Source organism: Heteronotia binoei, chromosome 12 (genome assembly GCF_032191835.1).
Source record: "Heteronotia binoei isolate CCM8104 ecotype False Entrance Well chromosome 12, APGP_CSIRO_Hbin_v1, whole genome shotgun sequence".
Taxonomy (NCBI): domain Eukaryota; kingdom Metazoa; phylum Chordata; class Lepidosauria; order Squamata; family Gekkonidae; genus Heteronotia; species Heteronotia binoei.
The window spans coordinates 71205688-71221243 of record NC_083234.1 but is presented as its reverse complement, the minus strand read 5'-3'; the positions used below and the strand labels follow the sequence as shown (position 1 = coordinate 71221243).

The window sequence follows — 15556 nt, the reverse complement described above, 5'->3', positions numbered from 1 at the left end:
TAACTATGGAAACAGCAGTACTGAAGTCTCGCTGGTGCTTTTAATTCAACCACTTGGGGGAAAAAAATGATCCATCAGCCCAAAGGGTATACAAAAGATAAATATTGTGCTGCTATTACCTGTCTCTGTTACAGGAGTACATTTGTTCTGGACTTCCATTCCTTCGCTGGACTAGGGAGGGGTGTGTGTGTATACAATCTCTCTCACACAGAGCCTTGGTGGAGTGATGCTGTATGGCTTCCAGACCACTTGAACTGGGGAAGCTAAGGGATGAACAGTGTGAGCTGAGAAACTTTTCTGAAATCTTCCTCCAGCCATGACCTCTCTCTTACAGTGCAGTCCTAAGAACATTTAACTGGAAATAAGCCCCTTTGAATAGACCCATGTAGGATTCCTTAGGATTGTACTTTTAGATTACCTTTCACAAGCTGTCATCAACTCACCTGTCTCCAGTGCGGATGTAATAGTGCTGAATTACCTTAACAGAGTTCGGTATGGATTCGGTATGGGCGACCTCTTGCCCATATTGCCCGAAGGTATGGGCTGGGGTGTCACCAGTATGCTGATGACACCCAGCTCTATCTACTTATGGACGGCCGACCGGTCTGCGCCCCAGAAAATCTGGATCGGGCACTACAGGCCGTGGCTGAGTGGCTCAGAGTGGACTGAGATTGAATCCTGCGAAGACAGAGGTCCTTTGCCTGGGTCGTCGGGGACCGGCGGGGGGGGGAAATCCCCTTGCCAGCTTTTGACGGTGCGCCGCTGACGGCGGCGGATAGGGTCAAGAGCCTGGGGGTGCTATTGGAGCCTTTCCTAAAGATGGAGGCTCAGATAGCAACCACTGCCAAGTCCGCGTTCTTTCATCTTAGACGGGCAAGGCAGTTGGCTCCCTTCCTGGACCGCGACGACCTAGCAACAGTGATCCATGCTACGGTCACCTCGAGGTTGGACTACTGCAATGCCCTCTACATGGGGCTGCCCCTGTGCCGGACTCGGAAATTGCAGCTGGTGCAGAATGCCGCGGGCCGGCTGTTATTGGGCCTCCCAAGATGGGGGCACATTCGGCCGGGTCTTCGGGCTCTGCACTGGCTCCCAATAACATACCGAGTCCGGTACAAGGTGCTGGTCATTACCTTTAAAGCCCTATATGGCCTTGGACCTGCCTACCTGAAGGACCGTCTCTCCCCACATGTCCCCCAGAGAGTACTGAGGTCTGGGACTCAAAACCTTCTCACCACCCCCGGGCCTAAGGAAGTCTGTCTTAAGACAACCAGAGACAGAGCCTTTTCCATAATGGCCCCTACATGGTGGAACCAGCTGCCGGAAGAGGTGAGGGCCCTGCGGGACCTTGCTCAGTTCCGCAGGGCCTGCAAGACAACACTCTTCCGGTTAGCCTACACCTGACTGGGAAATAAATGTAGCTTATTAGACTCCTGTGAACCATACTGTATAGATTTGATGTTAAGATTTTAAGGTTTTTAGGTTTTTAAATGTTCTGACTTTTTAAAATGTTTATATATGTAATAATAATCTAAACTCTGTTTTATTATTTGTTGTGAGCCGCCCTGAGCCATTTTATGGGAAGGGCGGGATATAAATCATAGAATAAATAAATTGTGGCTAAAGTATGTGGAATGCTTTGAATGCGCTGGAATATAATTGCTATCAGTATTGTTGAAAAATGAAGGGGTGCAGTTTGGAGCCCCGTGGCGCAGAGTGGTACAGCTGCAGTACTGCAGTCGGAGCCCTCTGCTCACAACCTGAGTTCGATCCCAGCAGAAGCTGGTTCAGGTAGCCGGCTCAAGGTTGACCCAGCCTTCCATCCTTCCGAGGTCGGTCAAATGAGTCCCCAGTTTGCTGGGGGGAAAGTGTAGATGACTGGGGAAGGCAAGGGCAAACCACCCTGTAAAAAATCTGCCGTGAAAAGGTTGTGAAAGCAATGTCACCCCAGAGTCAAAAACGACTGGTGCTTGCACAGGGGACTACCTTTATTTTTAGTTTAGATCCTCCCTCCTCCCCATCTTCCCTTTCAGGATTTTTTAAATGCTTGGAGGGGTGTGAGCAGGCCAATTCACTCCTCCTTCTCTTCTGCTCTTCTGAGTATTCCATGTTGCCTGGAGCACGCATAGGATGTTTTCTCATATGTGTGTAGGGGTAGGTTTTGGGTTAATTACGTTAGGGTGACCACATTGCCCACCATGGTGAGCCTTCTCTACCCCTTGAGCTCCCATCATCTCACCACTGCCCAATCATGCAGCAAGGGGGAAATGACGTGTGTGTGTTTGAAATGACTTAATGCAATGCCATGGCATCACTTTTAGCTGAGTACTTAAAGGTGATGTCATTGCATTGTGCGGCATTCTAGGAATTTTCCCGATCTCTGTGGTTTTTACCCTAGACTTTCAGGAAAGTGCTAGAATGTTGCAGCGACGTCACTTCCGGTTACACAGCCTGTAGCGCCATCACACACCCTTCTCTCTCTACCCCCCCTCCCGTCTCCTATTAATATAAGGATGATGGTCCCCCACAGTTTAGTTGTGTAATGTTTTCTTGGGTATTTGGAATAAAAGAAGACATATGTAGTTAAAGCCTTTTGATTTTGTTGCACAAATATAGGCAGAGGTGGGGGGGGGGGCGAGGGGTCCACACTGAAAGAGTACCCAGCTGCCACTTTAGCCACAGTTTGAACGGCTAGATTAACAGGAGAGTTTTCCCTTCTCTTTCCTCCTTCGCTCAGGTAACCGATCACGCCACGACCGCCCTGCTGCATTACCAGTTGCCCCAGATGCCCGACGTTGTGGTCAGGTCCTTTATGGTAAGTTTGCTTCCGGTTCTCCCAACCAAGAGAACCAGTCACTTTGCTTTAAGAAAGCAGTCGCTCTTTGCCATTAAAATATTGCCTTGGAGCTAGGCGTTTGGCAAGACTGCTCCTGGGGGGAGGTGCTGGACACACGAGCCAAGAGAAGCCATAGGATGGTGTAAGGTTTTGCCCAGGTTCAATCATGAGACTTCTCAAGCAGGATCAAAAGAAGTTTTAATGATGATACTTAAAGCAAACATTAAATGGCAAGCGTTCAGTAGAGTCCAGGTCTCGCCAGACTTGAGATACAATTGAAAGCTATCAACTAGTATAGAAAAGGGGGCAACGGCTATGCACTTTTCCCATGCTCCCCAAAAGTCTTTTGAAAGTCTTCTTTAGAATAAAATACAGTCCTTTCTCAGGCCTCAGTAGTCAAGGCCGAGTCTTCTCTACACATCACACCAACTGCTAAACATTCCAACAAGAGACCTACACGATAGTTTACACAATAGGGTTAGTATCTTCTGGACTCTAAAATGGATTACATTTAACATAAACCTGTTAATAAGCAAGGATGATAATACCAGGGTAATAACATCAGCTGTACCAACGTCAGTCAGAAAAGAGCCACCATGAAATGGAACCTTGTCAGGGACTTGTTCCTGACAGATGGGAGCACTCAAGAGAACGTAAGAAGCCATGCTGGATCAGGCCACCCATCCAGTCCAACACTCTGTGTCACACAGTGGCCAAAAAAACCAGGTGCCATCAGGAGGTCTGTCAATGGGGCCAGGACACTAGAAGTCCTTACACTGTTGCCCCTCCCAAGCACCAAGAATACAGAGCATCACTGCCCCAGACAGAGAGTTAAGAACATAAGAGAAGCCATGTTGGATCAGGCTAATGGCCCATCTAGTCCCACACTCTGTGTCACACAGTGGCCAAAAAAACCCCAAGTGCCATCAGGAGGTCCATCAGTGGGGCCAGGACAATAGAAGCCCTCCCGCCGTGCCCCCCGAAGCACCAAGAATACAGAGTATCACTGGCCCAGACAGAGTTCCAACAATACCCTGTGGCTAATAATCACTGATGGACCTGTGCTCCATATGTTTATCCAATCCCCGGAGGAGAGCTACAGCTGCTTGCTTTTCTGGAGCACTCCAAAGTGACCTGGTGGTGGTTCAGAGCAGACCAAGGAGAGGAGATCAGCATGAGATCTGCTTTATGCATTTATATCCATACTAGCCACAGCGTATTGTTGGAACTCTCTGTCCGGGGCAGTGGTGCTCTGTATTCTTGGTGCTTGGGAGGGGGAGCACAGTGGGAGGGCTTTTAGCCGCACTGGTGAACCTCCTAATGGCACTTGGTTTTTTTGGTCACTGTGTGACACAGAGTGTTAGATTGGGTGGGCCATTGGCCTGATCCAACATGGCTTCTCTTATGTTCTTATCCCTGCCTTCTCTCCAAGTTCGGAGCAGCTCCTAATAGATTTCAAAAGCAAAAAGCATTGCTGAACTTGCCACCTGGGCTCTCTTACTGTTCTACGTGCAGACGAGGCAAATACGACTTGGCCGGGCTCCGCTTGGCCTTAAAGAACCTGCCTGCTATGAATAACTTTGACAAGATGACGCCGGTCTCGGTAACTGAGCCCCCCACTCCCAAAAAGCATGCATGCCACAGCGCAGGATGTGCCTGAAAGTTAATGTGTAAAGATGGAAGGGGGGGGGGGGGGACATTTGCCTAAGCCATGGGTTTGTGCTATTGATTTGCTAAAACACCACTGATAACTTTTAAGAAAGCGAAGCCAAGGATGTTCATCCCAAGTGCCAATAACTGAAGGCATTTTGCATGTCAGGTGTGCAATCCGGTTGACAGGTTGTACTGATGTCTTAATTATCCAGACAAGAATGAAGGGCTACTTTCTTTCTTTTTTTTTTAACCTCCCATTTTTTTTCTAGAAAACCCTTTAAGCACACAGTTTGACTTTATTTACCTTTTTCTTTCTTTTTTTTAAAAAGGGCATTCCGATTATGGGGGAGGGGGGACTAGGTGATTGTAGCCAAGTCCAGTGAAGTCAGAGTCTTCGGGGGAGGTGGTTGGAGTTTGCCTTCTCTGTCTTCTTGCTGTGGGTGCCCCCCGCTCTGAATTTTGGGCCAGGAGAAGCTCTCCGTTCTTGGGGGAAAGTTATTGACAGCCTCGAGATTGAGAGAAAGCTCAGATGAAGATAGAAGGATTGGTTTCCATAAATACGGCCGACCTCTTCTTCAGAGAACAATTTTCTCTTATCGACATAATTCAATAGGACTTCAGATGACAAGATTCATGAGCATCCTTCACGGCAAGAATCTGCTTGTCTTGGAGGTTTTTTAAAAGTTGCGGATCTCCTTGAGCTGGGAATTGAGTTATATAATGTTGCTTCTTACATAGGACAATTCGAATGACCTACTTAAGGGGCAAAACCTTTGCCTCGAAACACCTTGCTTAGCTTTTCTTTCCCCCCCTTTTCCTACCCTGTCTGCTGCATCCAAAGGCCGGAGGGCAGAAAACAGACTTTAAATGTACCTCAGGAATGGAATTACTCTGTGACCCTGCCCCACCTTTCTGCTGGGGCCCAGCTGCATCCATTCGTTTAGACCTGGCTCTTTCCTCGTCACATACAATGCAGGATAGGAGGAAAGGGATGCTATTCAGAGCAGAAAGTGGCAGGTGGATGCTGTTGTTGTTGTTCAGTCGCACAGTTGAGTCCGACTCTTTGCGACCTCATGGACCAAGCCACGCCAGGCCCTCCTGTCTTCCACCATCCTCCAAAGTCTGCTCAAATTCGTGTTTGTTACATCAGTAACGCCGTCCAGCCATCTTATCTTTTGCCGTCCCCTTCTTCTTTTGCCTTCTGTCTTTCCTAGCATCAGGATCTTCTCCAGGGAGTGCTCCCTTCTCATTTGGTGGCCAGAGTATTTGAGCTTCAGCATCTGACCTTCCAGGGAGCAGTCAGGGTTGATTTCCCTTAGGACAGACTGATTTGATCTTGCAGTCCAAGGGACTCTCAAAATTCTTCTCCAGCACCACTATCCAGCAGGTGGATAGGAGTGTGGAAATATCCTGAGCCTCAGTCTGACTTCCCCTCTGGCCTTCACCCTAGATGCTTTTCCCCTCTGCCAGCCTCTAGTGCTGGAAGTGAGATCAGCTGGGAGAAAAGCATTTGCAGGAAGGAAATGAAGGGCATTCAAGGATACCCCGGTAGTCTTTTTTCTCTAGAAATTTGACCTTTCCCCCTGCGGTTGGGATAGCCTCAGATCTGAGCCAGTGACCATCCGTCACACCACATTTTGCTTTTAATGCCTCTTCACATAAACATCTTAGAAGAAGAATTGCAGATTTATACCCCGCCCTTCTCTCTGAATCAGAGACTCAGAGTGGCTTACAATCTCCTTTATCTTCTTCCCCCCCACAACAGACACCCTGGGAGGTGGGTGGGGCTGAGAGGGCTCTCACAACAGCTGCCTTTCAAGGACAACTCCTGTGAGAGCTATGGCTGACCCAAGGCCATTCCAGCAGCTGCTAGGGAAAATGCCACACTAATGATAATTGACATTCCTGACAGACATCCCCAAGCCAAGTCCAAAGCGTAAAATGGTGCCACTCCCACTCACATTAAAATAGACACATACATTAGCAGCCTACCTTGCCCTATGGAGGTTTTGTAGCTACTTACTGATTTGGGGAGCAATACCAAGTGGAACTCTGGAGGGACAGGTCTAAACGTGCTGTGGCCTTCCAAATCTGGCCTGTACTGCTTATGGGGAGACTCAAGCGGGGAGACTATGGAACAAAGTCTGAGTCCAGGGGCACCTTTAAGACCGAACAAGTTTAATCTTGGGTATAAGCTTTCATGTGCATACACACTTCTTCAGATACATTGAAACAGACTTTACCAACCATTAACATATAGGTGGGGAGATTAATTGCTAGGAAGGACTAACTGGAGTCAAGATGCATAAGTGACTGAGCAATGAGGACAGCTAAGACTGGGTTAAAGCAGTGGGTAAAACTGGTGAATTGCAGCAAACTGGCACACAGATAATAAAAGAGCTAACGGATGCAAGAACTGAGTGACTTAGCATGTGTGGTGAGATAAGGACCTAATATTCTGTTAAACCCTGAGGGTTCTATTGTCCTGATTGTTGTAATGACTTGTAATTCGGCAATCTCCTAGTCTAGTCTGTTTCTGAAATTCCTTTGCAATAAACAGCAACTTTGAGGTACCCCAACCCCCCCCACACACCTATATGTAACAGTTGGCTAAGTCTGTTTCAATGTATCTGAAGAAGGGTGAATGCACTTATCCCCAGAATTAAAACTTTGTTGGTCTTAAAGGTGCCACCGGACTCCAACTTTGTTCTCTTGCTTCAGACCGACACGGCTGACTCTGTCTGCAGGGAGATGATATAAGGGAAACACTTGCTGGCATTCTTTCAAGGATGGCTGGCACTGGCATCCATGGCGCACAGCTATATCGAATGCCCTTTCTGTGTTATTCTTTAGTAGTGATTCGAATTGTGTGGGCTTTGTCCATCAGCGATTGGCAGCTGTGGCACTAGGGCACGCAAAGGACCAGCCTTTCTTTCTTTGTTTATTTGGAAAAATTGCATGCCGCCTCTCCAGGAACTTGTTTGAGGCTGATAATAAAAACGAAGCGTTAAAATTTAATTTAAACCCAGCATTAAAAAGCCAGCTCAGTATAAAAACATAGGCTGTAAATACAGACCACTGACAGCTTAAAATATCAGTTTCCAGACTAAAATAAAAGTTAAAAGCCTGGGGGACCAGAAACATTTTGGCCTGGTGCTGAAAAGAAAAGAAAGGTGCCAGGCAAATCTCAAGGGGAAGAACATTCCATGAGTAGGGTGCCACCACTGTAAAAACCCTGTCTCTGATTGCTGCCTGCTTCCCATCTGAGGACAAGGGCACAGAGAGCAGGGCTTGGGAGCCAGATCTTTTAACTGGTGGGCTGGACCATGTGGAAGGAGGCAGTCCCTTCTGTTGCCAGAAAGAAGACCTTTAATACCGCTAGTCTCCCCTATAATATAATTCTCCATACAGACTGGTTACTGGTTCACTTTATCTCAATGGAGAAACCCCCACCCTCCAGCCTCAGGACAGACAAGGACTGAGCCATTACTTTGCAGAGGAAAGAAACCCTTCCGCTCCGAGACTGATTCAGAGAGAAGGGCGGGGTATAAATCTGCAGTCTTCTTCAGTTGGCTGAGGGAGGAGGGAAAGCCTTCACTTGATTGGCTGAGGGCTCCTTCTTGTCCTCCTCTAGAAGGGAAACAGCAAGGGACAGAGTGGGGGGGGGGGAATGGTGTCCCCTGTCAACAGACCAGATTTGGGGGGGGGGGGAGGGAAACCAAGACAGAGAGAGATTGAAGTTCTGTGCTAAAGACTAACATTGTTGTCAAAGATAATGTCTCAAAGGTATCACTAAAGGACTCTGAGGGAGAACTCATTGGGACCAGTCCTGACTAGGGCTGCCAGCTCCAGATTGGTGGGAAATTTCTGGAGATTTTGTGGTGGAGTTTGAGGAGGGTATAGGATTTAGGACTTCAGAGCAGGGTCTTCCAGATCCAGGTTTTTGCTGTGGTAGCTGACTGGATGATTTCAGACCAGTCACAGACTTTCAGCCTCACCTACCTCACAAGGTTGTTGTGCAGATCAAAATGGGGAGAGAAGAATGATGTAAGCTGCTTTGGTCCCCCCAATGTGGAGAAAGACTGCCCTTTTCCTAGGTAGAGGCTGCAGGGAGGGGGGAGGCAATAAGAAGCTGAAGTCAGAGGAGCAGATAAAGGGAAGGAAAAAGGGTTGTCAACTCCAAGTTAGGAAATTCCTGGAGATTTAAGGGGTGGAGTCTGGAGATGGTGGGGTTTGAGGAGCAGACAGGTACAATGCCATACACTCCACCTTCCAAACCAGCCATTTCCTTCTGGGGAAATACTGTTGCCAATCTCCAGGACTGGATATCACTCAGAATTACAGTTGCTCTCCAGATGGCAGAGATCAGCTCCCCTTGAGGTGGGAGGGGAGTGAATGCCTTCACTTGGATGGGTGGGAATACAGCAAAGACGACAGCAAGAAAGCACTTGCCCAAAGCCTCTTTTTAGAGCCTGATGTATTTTTCTCAACAACAGGCCTTATTCCTAGTGTTTAATATTTCACAATAAACATTTTCTTGTTAGCAAATATTTGCATGGTGAGTATAGCATGCATTGCCCGAAAGATGAAGGGGAAGTAACAGTGCATAATTCAGTTTGCTCAGATATTTTAATGTGGCTTCACACATAGTATGTGGTTCTTTTCATTGAACAAGAGTTGCTTCCTTGTTTCCAAAAGGGCACATGAGAGGAAGGGACACAGGGCTTTAATCTGCAATGTAAAATTTCCTCCCCCTAAAAAAAAGATCTCATGCTGCAGCACTAAATTCAGTCTCCACAGCTGGAATTTGGACTTCTGGGTCAAAGGATTAGTCAGCTGTTGAGCAGACCCACCTCCTGGGTCACAGGAATTGGAATAACTTTATCACAGCAGGCAGCAGCCCTGGAAGTTTCCAGGAATGCAGTCCTGCATCTTTGCTGATCTTGATGCTAGAAACATTGCTGGGTTTGACTTTGAGCCCTAAATGATTGGGGGTCCTCCATACCTGAAGGGCATCCTCATAAGAACATAGGAGAAGCCATGTTGGATCAGGCCAACGGCCCATCCAGTCCCACACTCTGTGTTACATAAGAACATAAGAGAAGCCATGTTGGATCAGGCCAATGGTCCATCCAGTCCAACACTCTGTGTCACATAAGAACATAGAGAAGCCATGTTGGATCAGGCCAGCGGCCCATCCAGTCCCACACTCTGTGTTACATAAGAACATAAGAGAAGCCATGTTGGATCAGGCCAATGGTCCATCCAGTCCAACACTCTGTGTCACATAAGAACATAGGAGAAGCCATGTTGGATCAGGCCAGCGGCCCATCCAGTCCCACACTCTGTGTCACACAGTGGCCAAAATAACCAAGTGCCATCAGGAGGTCCATCAGTGGGGCCAGGACACTAGAAGCCCTCCCGCTGTGCCCCCCAAGCACCCAGAATACAGAGCATCGCTGCCCCACACAGAGAGTTTATTTATTTATTTATTTATTACTTTGCATTTCCATCTATACCCTGTGGCTAATAGACACTGATGGACCTCTGCTCCATATGCTTATCCAATCCCCTCTTGAAGCTGTCTATGCTTGCAGCCGCCACCACCTCCTGTGGCAGTGAATTCCATGTGTTAATCACCCTTTGGGTGAAGAAGGACTTCCTTTTATCAGTTCTAACCCGACTGCTGAGCAATTTCATTGAATGTCCACGAGTTCTCATATTGTGAGAATATCCTCCCATCCAAGCCTGACAAATAATGCCTCCCTTGTCTGAGATCAGATTGCTGGAGAGGGCCTTTTCATGTGTTGCCTCCAACTACAGAATTCCCTCCACAAGAAGGCAGAAGAAGAAGAAGAAGAAGAGACTTTTTTATACCCTACTTTTCTCTACCCTTAGTGGTTTACAATCACCTTCCCTTCCTCTTTCCACAACAGGCACCTTGTGAGGCAGGTGGGACTGAGAGAGTTCTGAGAGAACTGTGACTGGCCCAAGGTCACCCAGCAGGCTCCATGGGGGAGGAGGAGTGGGAAATCAGACCTGGTTCTCCAGACTGGAGTCCTCAACTCTCAACCACTATGCCACACTGGCTCTCTATAATGACACCACAGTTGTTACAGACCTCGCTGGGCATATGAGAAGACATCCACCAATGCTCCCTCTAAGCTGTGGAGTCTTGTGAGCAAAAATTCTACTTTGTGAGCTTGCAGTTTGGCTACTGCATAAATTAGCTTGCTCTGGGGCTATCCTTCGTGAGCTAAGACAAAAATGCGTGAGTTGGAGGCTAACAAATTGTGAGCTAGCTCACACTAACTCAGTTTAGAGCGAACCAGGGCTTGTTTTGAGCAGGAACGCACAAGAGCACAGCCCCAACTGGCTTGGTGTCAGGGGGTGTGGCCTAATATGTAAATGAGTTCCTGCTGAGCTTTTTCTACAAAAACCCCATGCGTGGAACAATGGTGGTGTCATGGGCCATGGCCTAATACGCAAATGAGTTCCTGCTGGGCTTTTTCTGCAAAAAAACACCCCAAACCCCTGTGCGGAACAATGGTGATGTCATGGGGTGTGGCTTAATATGCAAATGAGTTCCTGCTGGGCTTTCTACCAAAAAAGCCCTGGGGGGAACTGTAATCCTTAGTCCTGAAGGCTATTGAACTGACTGGCTGTTTTCCCTCAAGACCCTCTTGTTATAGACATCCTTAGGTTGGAGGGACTGGAAGCGTTCTCTCTCACACACGCACACAGTGCGAATCCTGCACAGCTGTTCTTTCACTTCCCCTAGGGCATCTTTAGCATGGAAGGCAGAAGGCCACACGTGTTCTGAGCTGGTTTTACCATTGTGGACTTTTATGCTGTCCCACAAGAAACGGTATTAAAGGAAAGCAGGACTCTAGCTTTGGTGTTTGCCCTGAACAGTCTCAGTGTTCCACCTAATATGAGAATCCATTTTTCCCCAGCTTCATTCCTGATTTTAAATGGATTTGTGAAGGGAAACCAAAAAGCACACTCTTCCCATGGAAATTGGGGTGGGGGGGACCCTGTTATTTGGTTACTAATTTTCTGACAGTTTCTTGGGCAGGAAAAACAGTCTATAAGCAATGAAAATAGAATTCCAAAAGCGTGCCTGTTTATTTGTGTCCCCACTGGATTAAAACATCACAATATCTGAGAGCTTGAATGTATTTTCTGGACACTTTAGGGACTCCGCAGCTGACAAGGTTCAGGAAACCCTATGCTGTGCTATAACAGCACAGCAGCTCCACTTCTCTGCGTGCCGGCTCTTGAACTAATGCTCAAAGAGCAACCTCCAGCCTCTTGTACGGATCGGCTGTTCTTAGAAGCGAACAGCCGAGCTGAATTCAAGTTCCGTTCAACCTCACAGAAGCCCCAGTTGTCCGTGACGGCCCTTGAACTGCTAATCCCTGCTTGCTGCCGCAAGGATGTCTATTTGTGTAGTTGTCCCCTGAGAGCGTGGGAGAAAGGAGGTCTCCCACAAGAGAGCGGCCTGTCAGCCTCCCTGTTGACCTTGCGGTTCTGTGCACGTTTCTCCTTCCCCCATCTGCTCCTCTGGGCTCAGGCCAAGGGACGTCCGCCACCCTCGGCACCATCATGCCCGACAGGAGCCGTGACTTTGGGAACGTTCAGCTTTCGTTTTCTCACCTTTGTGTGTGTTTGCTTGTGTGTGTGTTCCCCCTCCCCCCTCCTCCTCTAGACCTGGTTAAGAAGTTACATAAAGCTGTTCCAGGCTCCGTGCCAGCGCTGCGGAAAGTTTCTTCAGGACGGTCTGCCACCCACCTGGCGGGATTTTCGGACACTGGAAGCCTTCCATGACACGTGTAGGCAGTAGCCTGCCCCAGAGGCTGCTGGGAGTGCACGGAGGGAGCCGACATAAAGACGGGTCACCGGTCAAGACAGCAGGCGCCTCGCTTCTTTGCTGCCTCGACCGAGTGGCAGCGTCGGCGTTGCCTCCTGTTCCAACATCAGTCCAAACAGAGCCCTGGATCAGGAGCTGTTCTGAAAGTTCAGCCGAGCACAGGACGACGGGTGGGGTGGCGGGAGTCCTCAGTCCTCTTTGGAAACAGCGGATTTTCCAACGTAGAAGTTTTCTCCTTTGGGATCTTCACTGACCGTAAACATCAGAGGCTTTTCAGAAGGACGTACAGGACAGCTTTTGTCAGCATTTTATTTTTTTTGTAAAATATGAATAAAAACCAACATTCAACTCAGCCCTTCTCAGGTGTCGCTGTGTGTTTCTTGTTGCCTGGCTGCTTTGAAAGAAGTGGTGCTTTGAGATTCCACAAGGCAGGCAGGCAGGAAGGAAGATGAGAGGAGGGAGAGGTGGAAAGAAAGCAACTTTAAATGCATTCTCCAAGCCCCTAGCTGGCTTGGCTTGGAGAAGTGATTTAAAGAGACAAATGCCTTCTCCAAGCTGGTGGGGCAGTGGGGGCTCTGAGAGCCACACAATACGTGTGAAAGAGCCAGATGTGGCTCCTGAGCTGCAGTTTGGCCACCCCTGGTATAAATAAACAACAGTAGCATATAATAAGTTTAAAACAGTCGAACAATAAAGCAAGATCACAGTACACAAGATAAAACTCCAGGGTGGATCTTAATGCCTCCTGCAGGATAATTAGTCCAATTAGTACTGGGATGGGAGACCACCAATGAAGTCCAAGGTCTGTTACACAGAGGCAGGCAAAGGCAAACCGCCTCCATTACTTGAAAGCCCTACGGAGGGTCGCCGTGGGTTCGGCTCCACCACTGCAAGGCAGCATCAGGAGGAAGAGCCTAGACAGGAAGAAAAAGGACACCGTCACTGGATATAAAAGCCCGTCCCTTGTCGTTCTGTCTCAGGGCAGGAAGGAAGTTGCCTGGAAAATCTCAGTGCTGCTAGTTTGGGGGGGGGGGGGGGGGCACAACGAGGGAGGTGCAGGAGAGGGGCTCGGCTCGTACCCTGCCCCACATGGCTGCCAGCTAGAGACAAGTCAAGCCCTTTGAGCCACTGGTAGGACCCAGGCCAAGAAAGGAGCTGTGTGTACTTCAGGGGTGTCAAGCTTTGGGGTCTGATCAGGCCCCCAGGCCTCATGTTTGACACCCCTGGTGTACTTTGAGCATTGGGGCAGAGAACATATGAACATTGGAAGCTGCCTTATCCTGAATCAGACCCTCGGTCCATCAAAGTCAGTATCGTCTACTCAGACTGGCAGTGGCTCTCCAGGGTCTCAAACTTGCCTGGACCCTTTTTAGTTGGAGATGCTGGTGATTGAACCTGGGACCTCCTGCTTACTAAGCAGATGCTCTACCACTGAGCCACCATCCCTCCCCAGAACATATGAAGCTGCCTTATACTGAATCAGACCCTCGGTCCATCAAAGTCAGTATTGTCTACTGAGACTGGCAGCAGCTCTCCAGGGTCCCAAGCTGAAGTTTTTCACGCCTACTTTCCTGGACCCTTTTTAGTAGGAGATACCGGGGATTGAACCTGGGACCTCCTGCTTACCAAGCAGATGCTCTACCACTGAGCCACCGTTCCTCCTTAAGGTCACTGTTTTCTCATTGTTGAAACAAGCGGCCATCTGGGTCTTAAATGTGACTCAGTGGGGCAGTCCCCATGAGAGCTGTCGGCCCCAACGCAGCATGGGCAAGTACCCTCTGGTCTCTTTGCCTCTGAGCAGAGTTTGGCAGCAACCCTTCTCGGTACCTTTGGAAGGAAGAAAAAAAATACTAAAAATATCTACGTGTGTCTTGAAGCGTGTTGGAAACACGATGCAGCGCTTGTGGGTGTCTTAAGAGCCTGACCGATATGCACAGATGGAATGTTTACTGTGGAGGCTGCAGTGCTGAGCCCCTTTGGGGGCCAACCCCACTGACCTAGGTGGAGCTCCTGTCTCTCTCCTGCAAGGCTGGGGCTCTTCTGGGATGCTGTTCCACACGGCTGCGGGATATCTGTACAAATGCTGGTCATCTGGGTGGGAACTGTTGCCTGGTCTTTCCTGCTCCTTCAGGAATATCTCAGCAGCTCAGCGGATGGTTTTTGCCTTTGTTAGAATTAAATAAAACCCAGGGAGTATCCTAACCTGACTTGGGGAAAACTCTAAGAGCCCCGCTCTGTCCCTTGAGGATCCCTGGAAGCCAGCTCCCTGGAGTAGAAGGCAGGTTATGAAAAAAATGTTTGGCTTGCTCCCAAGTCCCCGAAGCAGAGGAGGGCAAAGTTGGCTTTGAAGCCTTCCTCTTGGGTAGCCTGCTCCAGCAAGAGTCTGACTTCCCGTGGAGAGAAAGAGGCCCTCTGAAGGCTGCTTGTAAGCTTTCCCATCCATTCTGTGTAACCAGTTCAGAGCGAGGCCAGCAGTGATGACTGTGACACGAAAGGGCAAGCAAAGGAAGGAGTTCAGAATTTGTTCCAAACAGCCTTGGCAAAAAGCTTTCTTTCTTTCTTTCTTTCTTTCTTTCTTTCTTTCTTTCTTTCTTTCTTTCTTTCTTTCTTTCTTTCTTTCTTTCTTTCTTTCTTTCTTTCTTTCTTTCTTTCTTTCTTTCTTTCTTTCTTTCTTTCTTTCTTTCTTTCTTTCTTCTCTTCCCTTCCCTTCCCTTCCCTTCCCTTCCCTTCCCTTCCCTTCCCTTCCCTTCCCTTCCCTTCCCTTCCCTTCCCCTCCCCTCCCCTTCCCCTTCCCTCCCTCCCCTCCCCTCCCCTCCCTCCCCTCCCCTCCCCTCCCCTCCCTCTCCTCCCTCCCCTCCCTCCCCTCCCTCCTCCCTCCTCCCTTCCTTCCTTCCTTCCTTCCTTCCTTCCTTCCTTCCTTCCTTCCTTCCTTCCTTCCTTCCTTCCTTCCTAAAAGAGTGGCATCACACATCCTAGTGCAACATTTTCCCTGAACAATTCTTTTTTAGCCTCTTTAGCATAGTGAGAGAGAAGGGATAAACTGGGCTTGCTGGAAGCGGAGCAATAGCTTTGCACCCCAGGAGATCTCAACTCGCTGGAAAAACAAATGTCGTGGAATCTCCCAAGTCAAGACCTTGTGTTTGCGAGCCCCCAGCTGCCCCTTGTCCTTCCACTGGAAGGCTGAATGGATATCA

General features: G+C 48.7%; 1 protein-coding gene across 2 annotated transcripts in view; it reads left to right on the top strand.

Annotated features, from left to right (window-relative positions):
- The window catches only part of MED27 (mediator complex subunit 27), a 254777-nt gene extending 242063 nt beyond the window's left edge, over positions 1 to 12714 (top strand). For both annotated transcript variants that reach the window (XM_060250725.1, XM_060250726.1), the window contains 2 exons: positions 2738 to 2815; positions 12201 to 12714. In XM_060250725.1, coding sequence (XP_060106708.1) covers positions 2738 to 2815; positions 12201 to 12335 — 213 coding nt within the window. In that variant the 3' untranslated portion in view covers positions 12336 to 12714. The remainder of the gene's footprint in view (positions 1 to 2737; positions 2816 to 12200) is intronic.
- The last annotated feature ends 2842 nt before the right edge of the window (positions 12715 to 15556 follow it).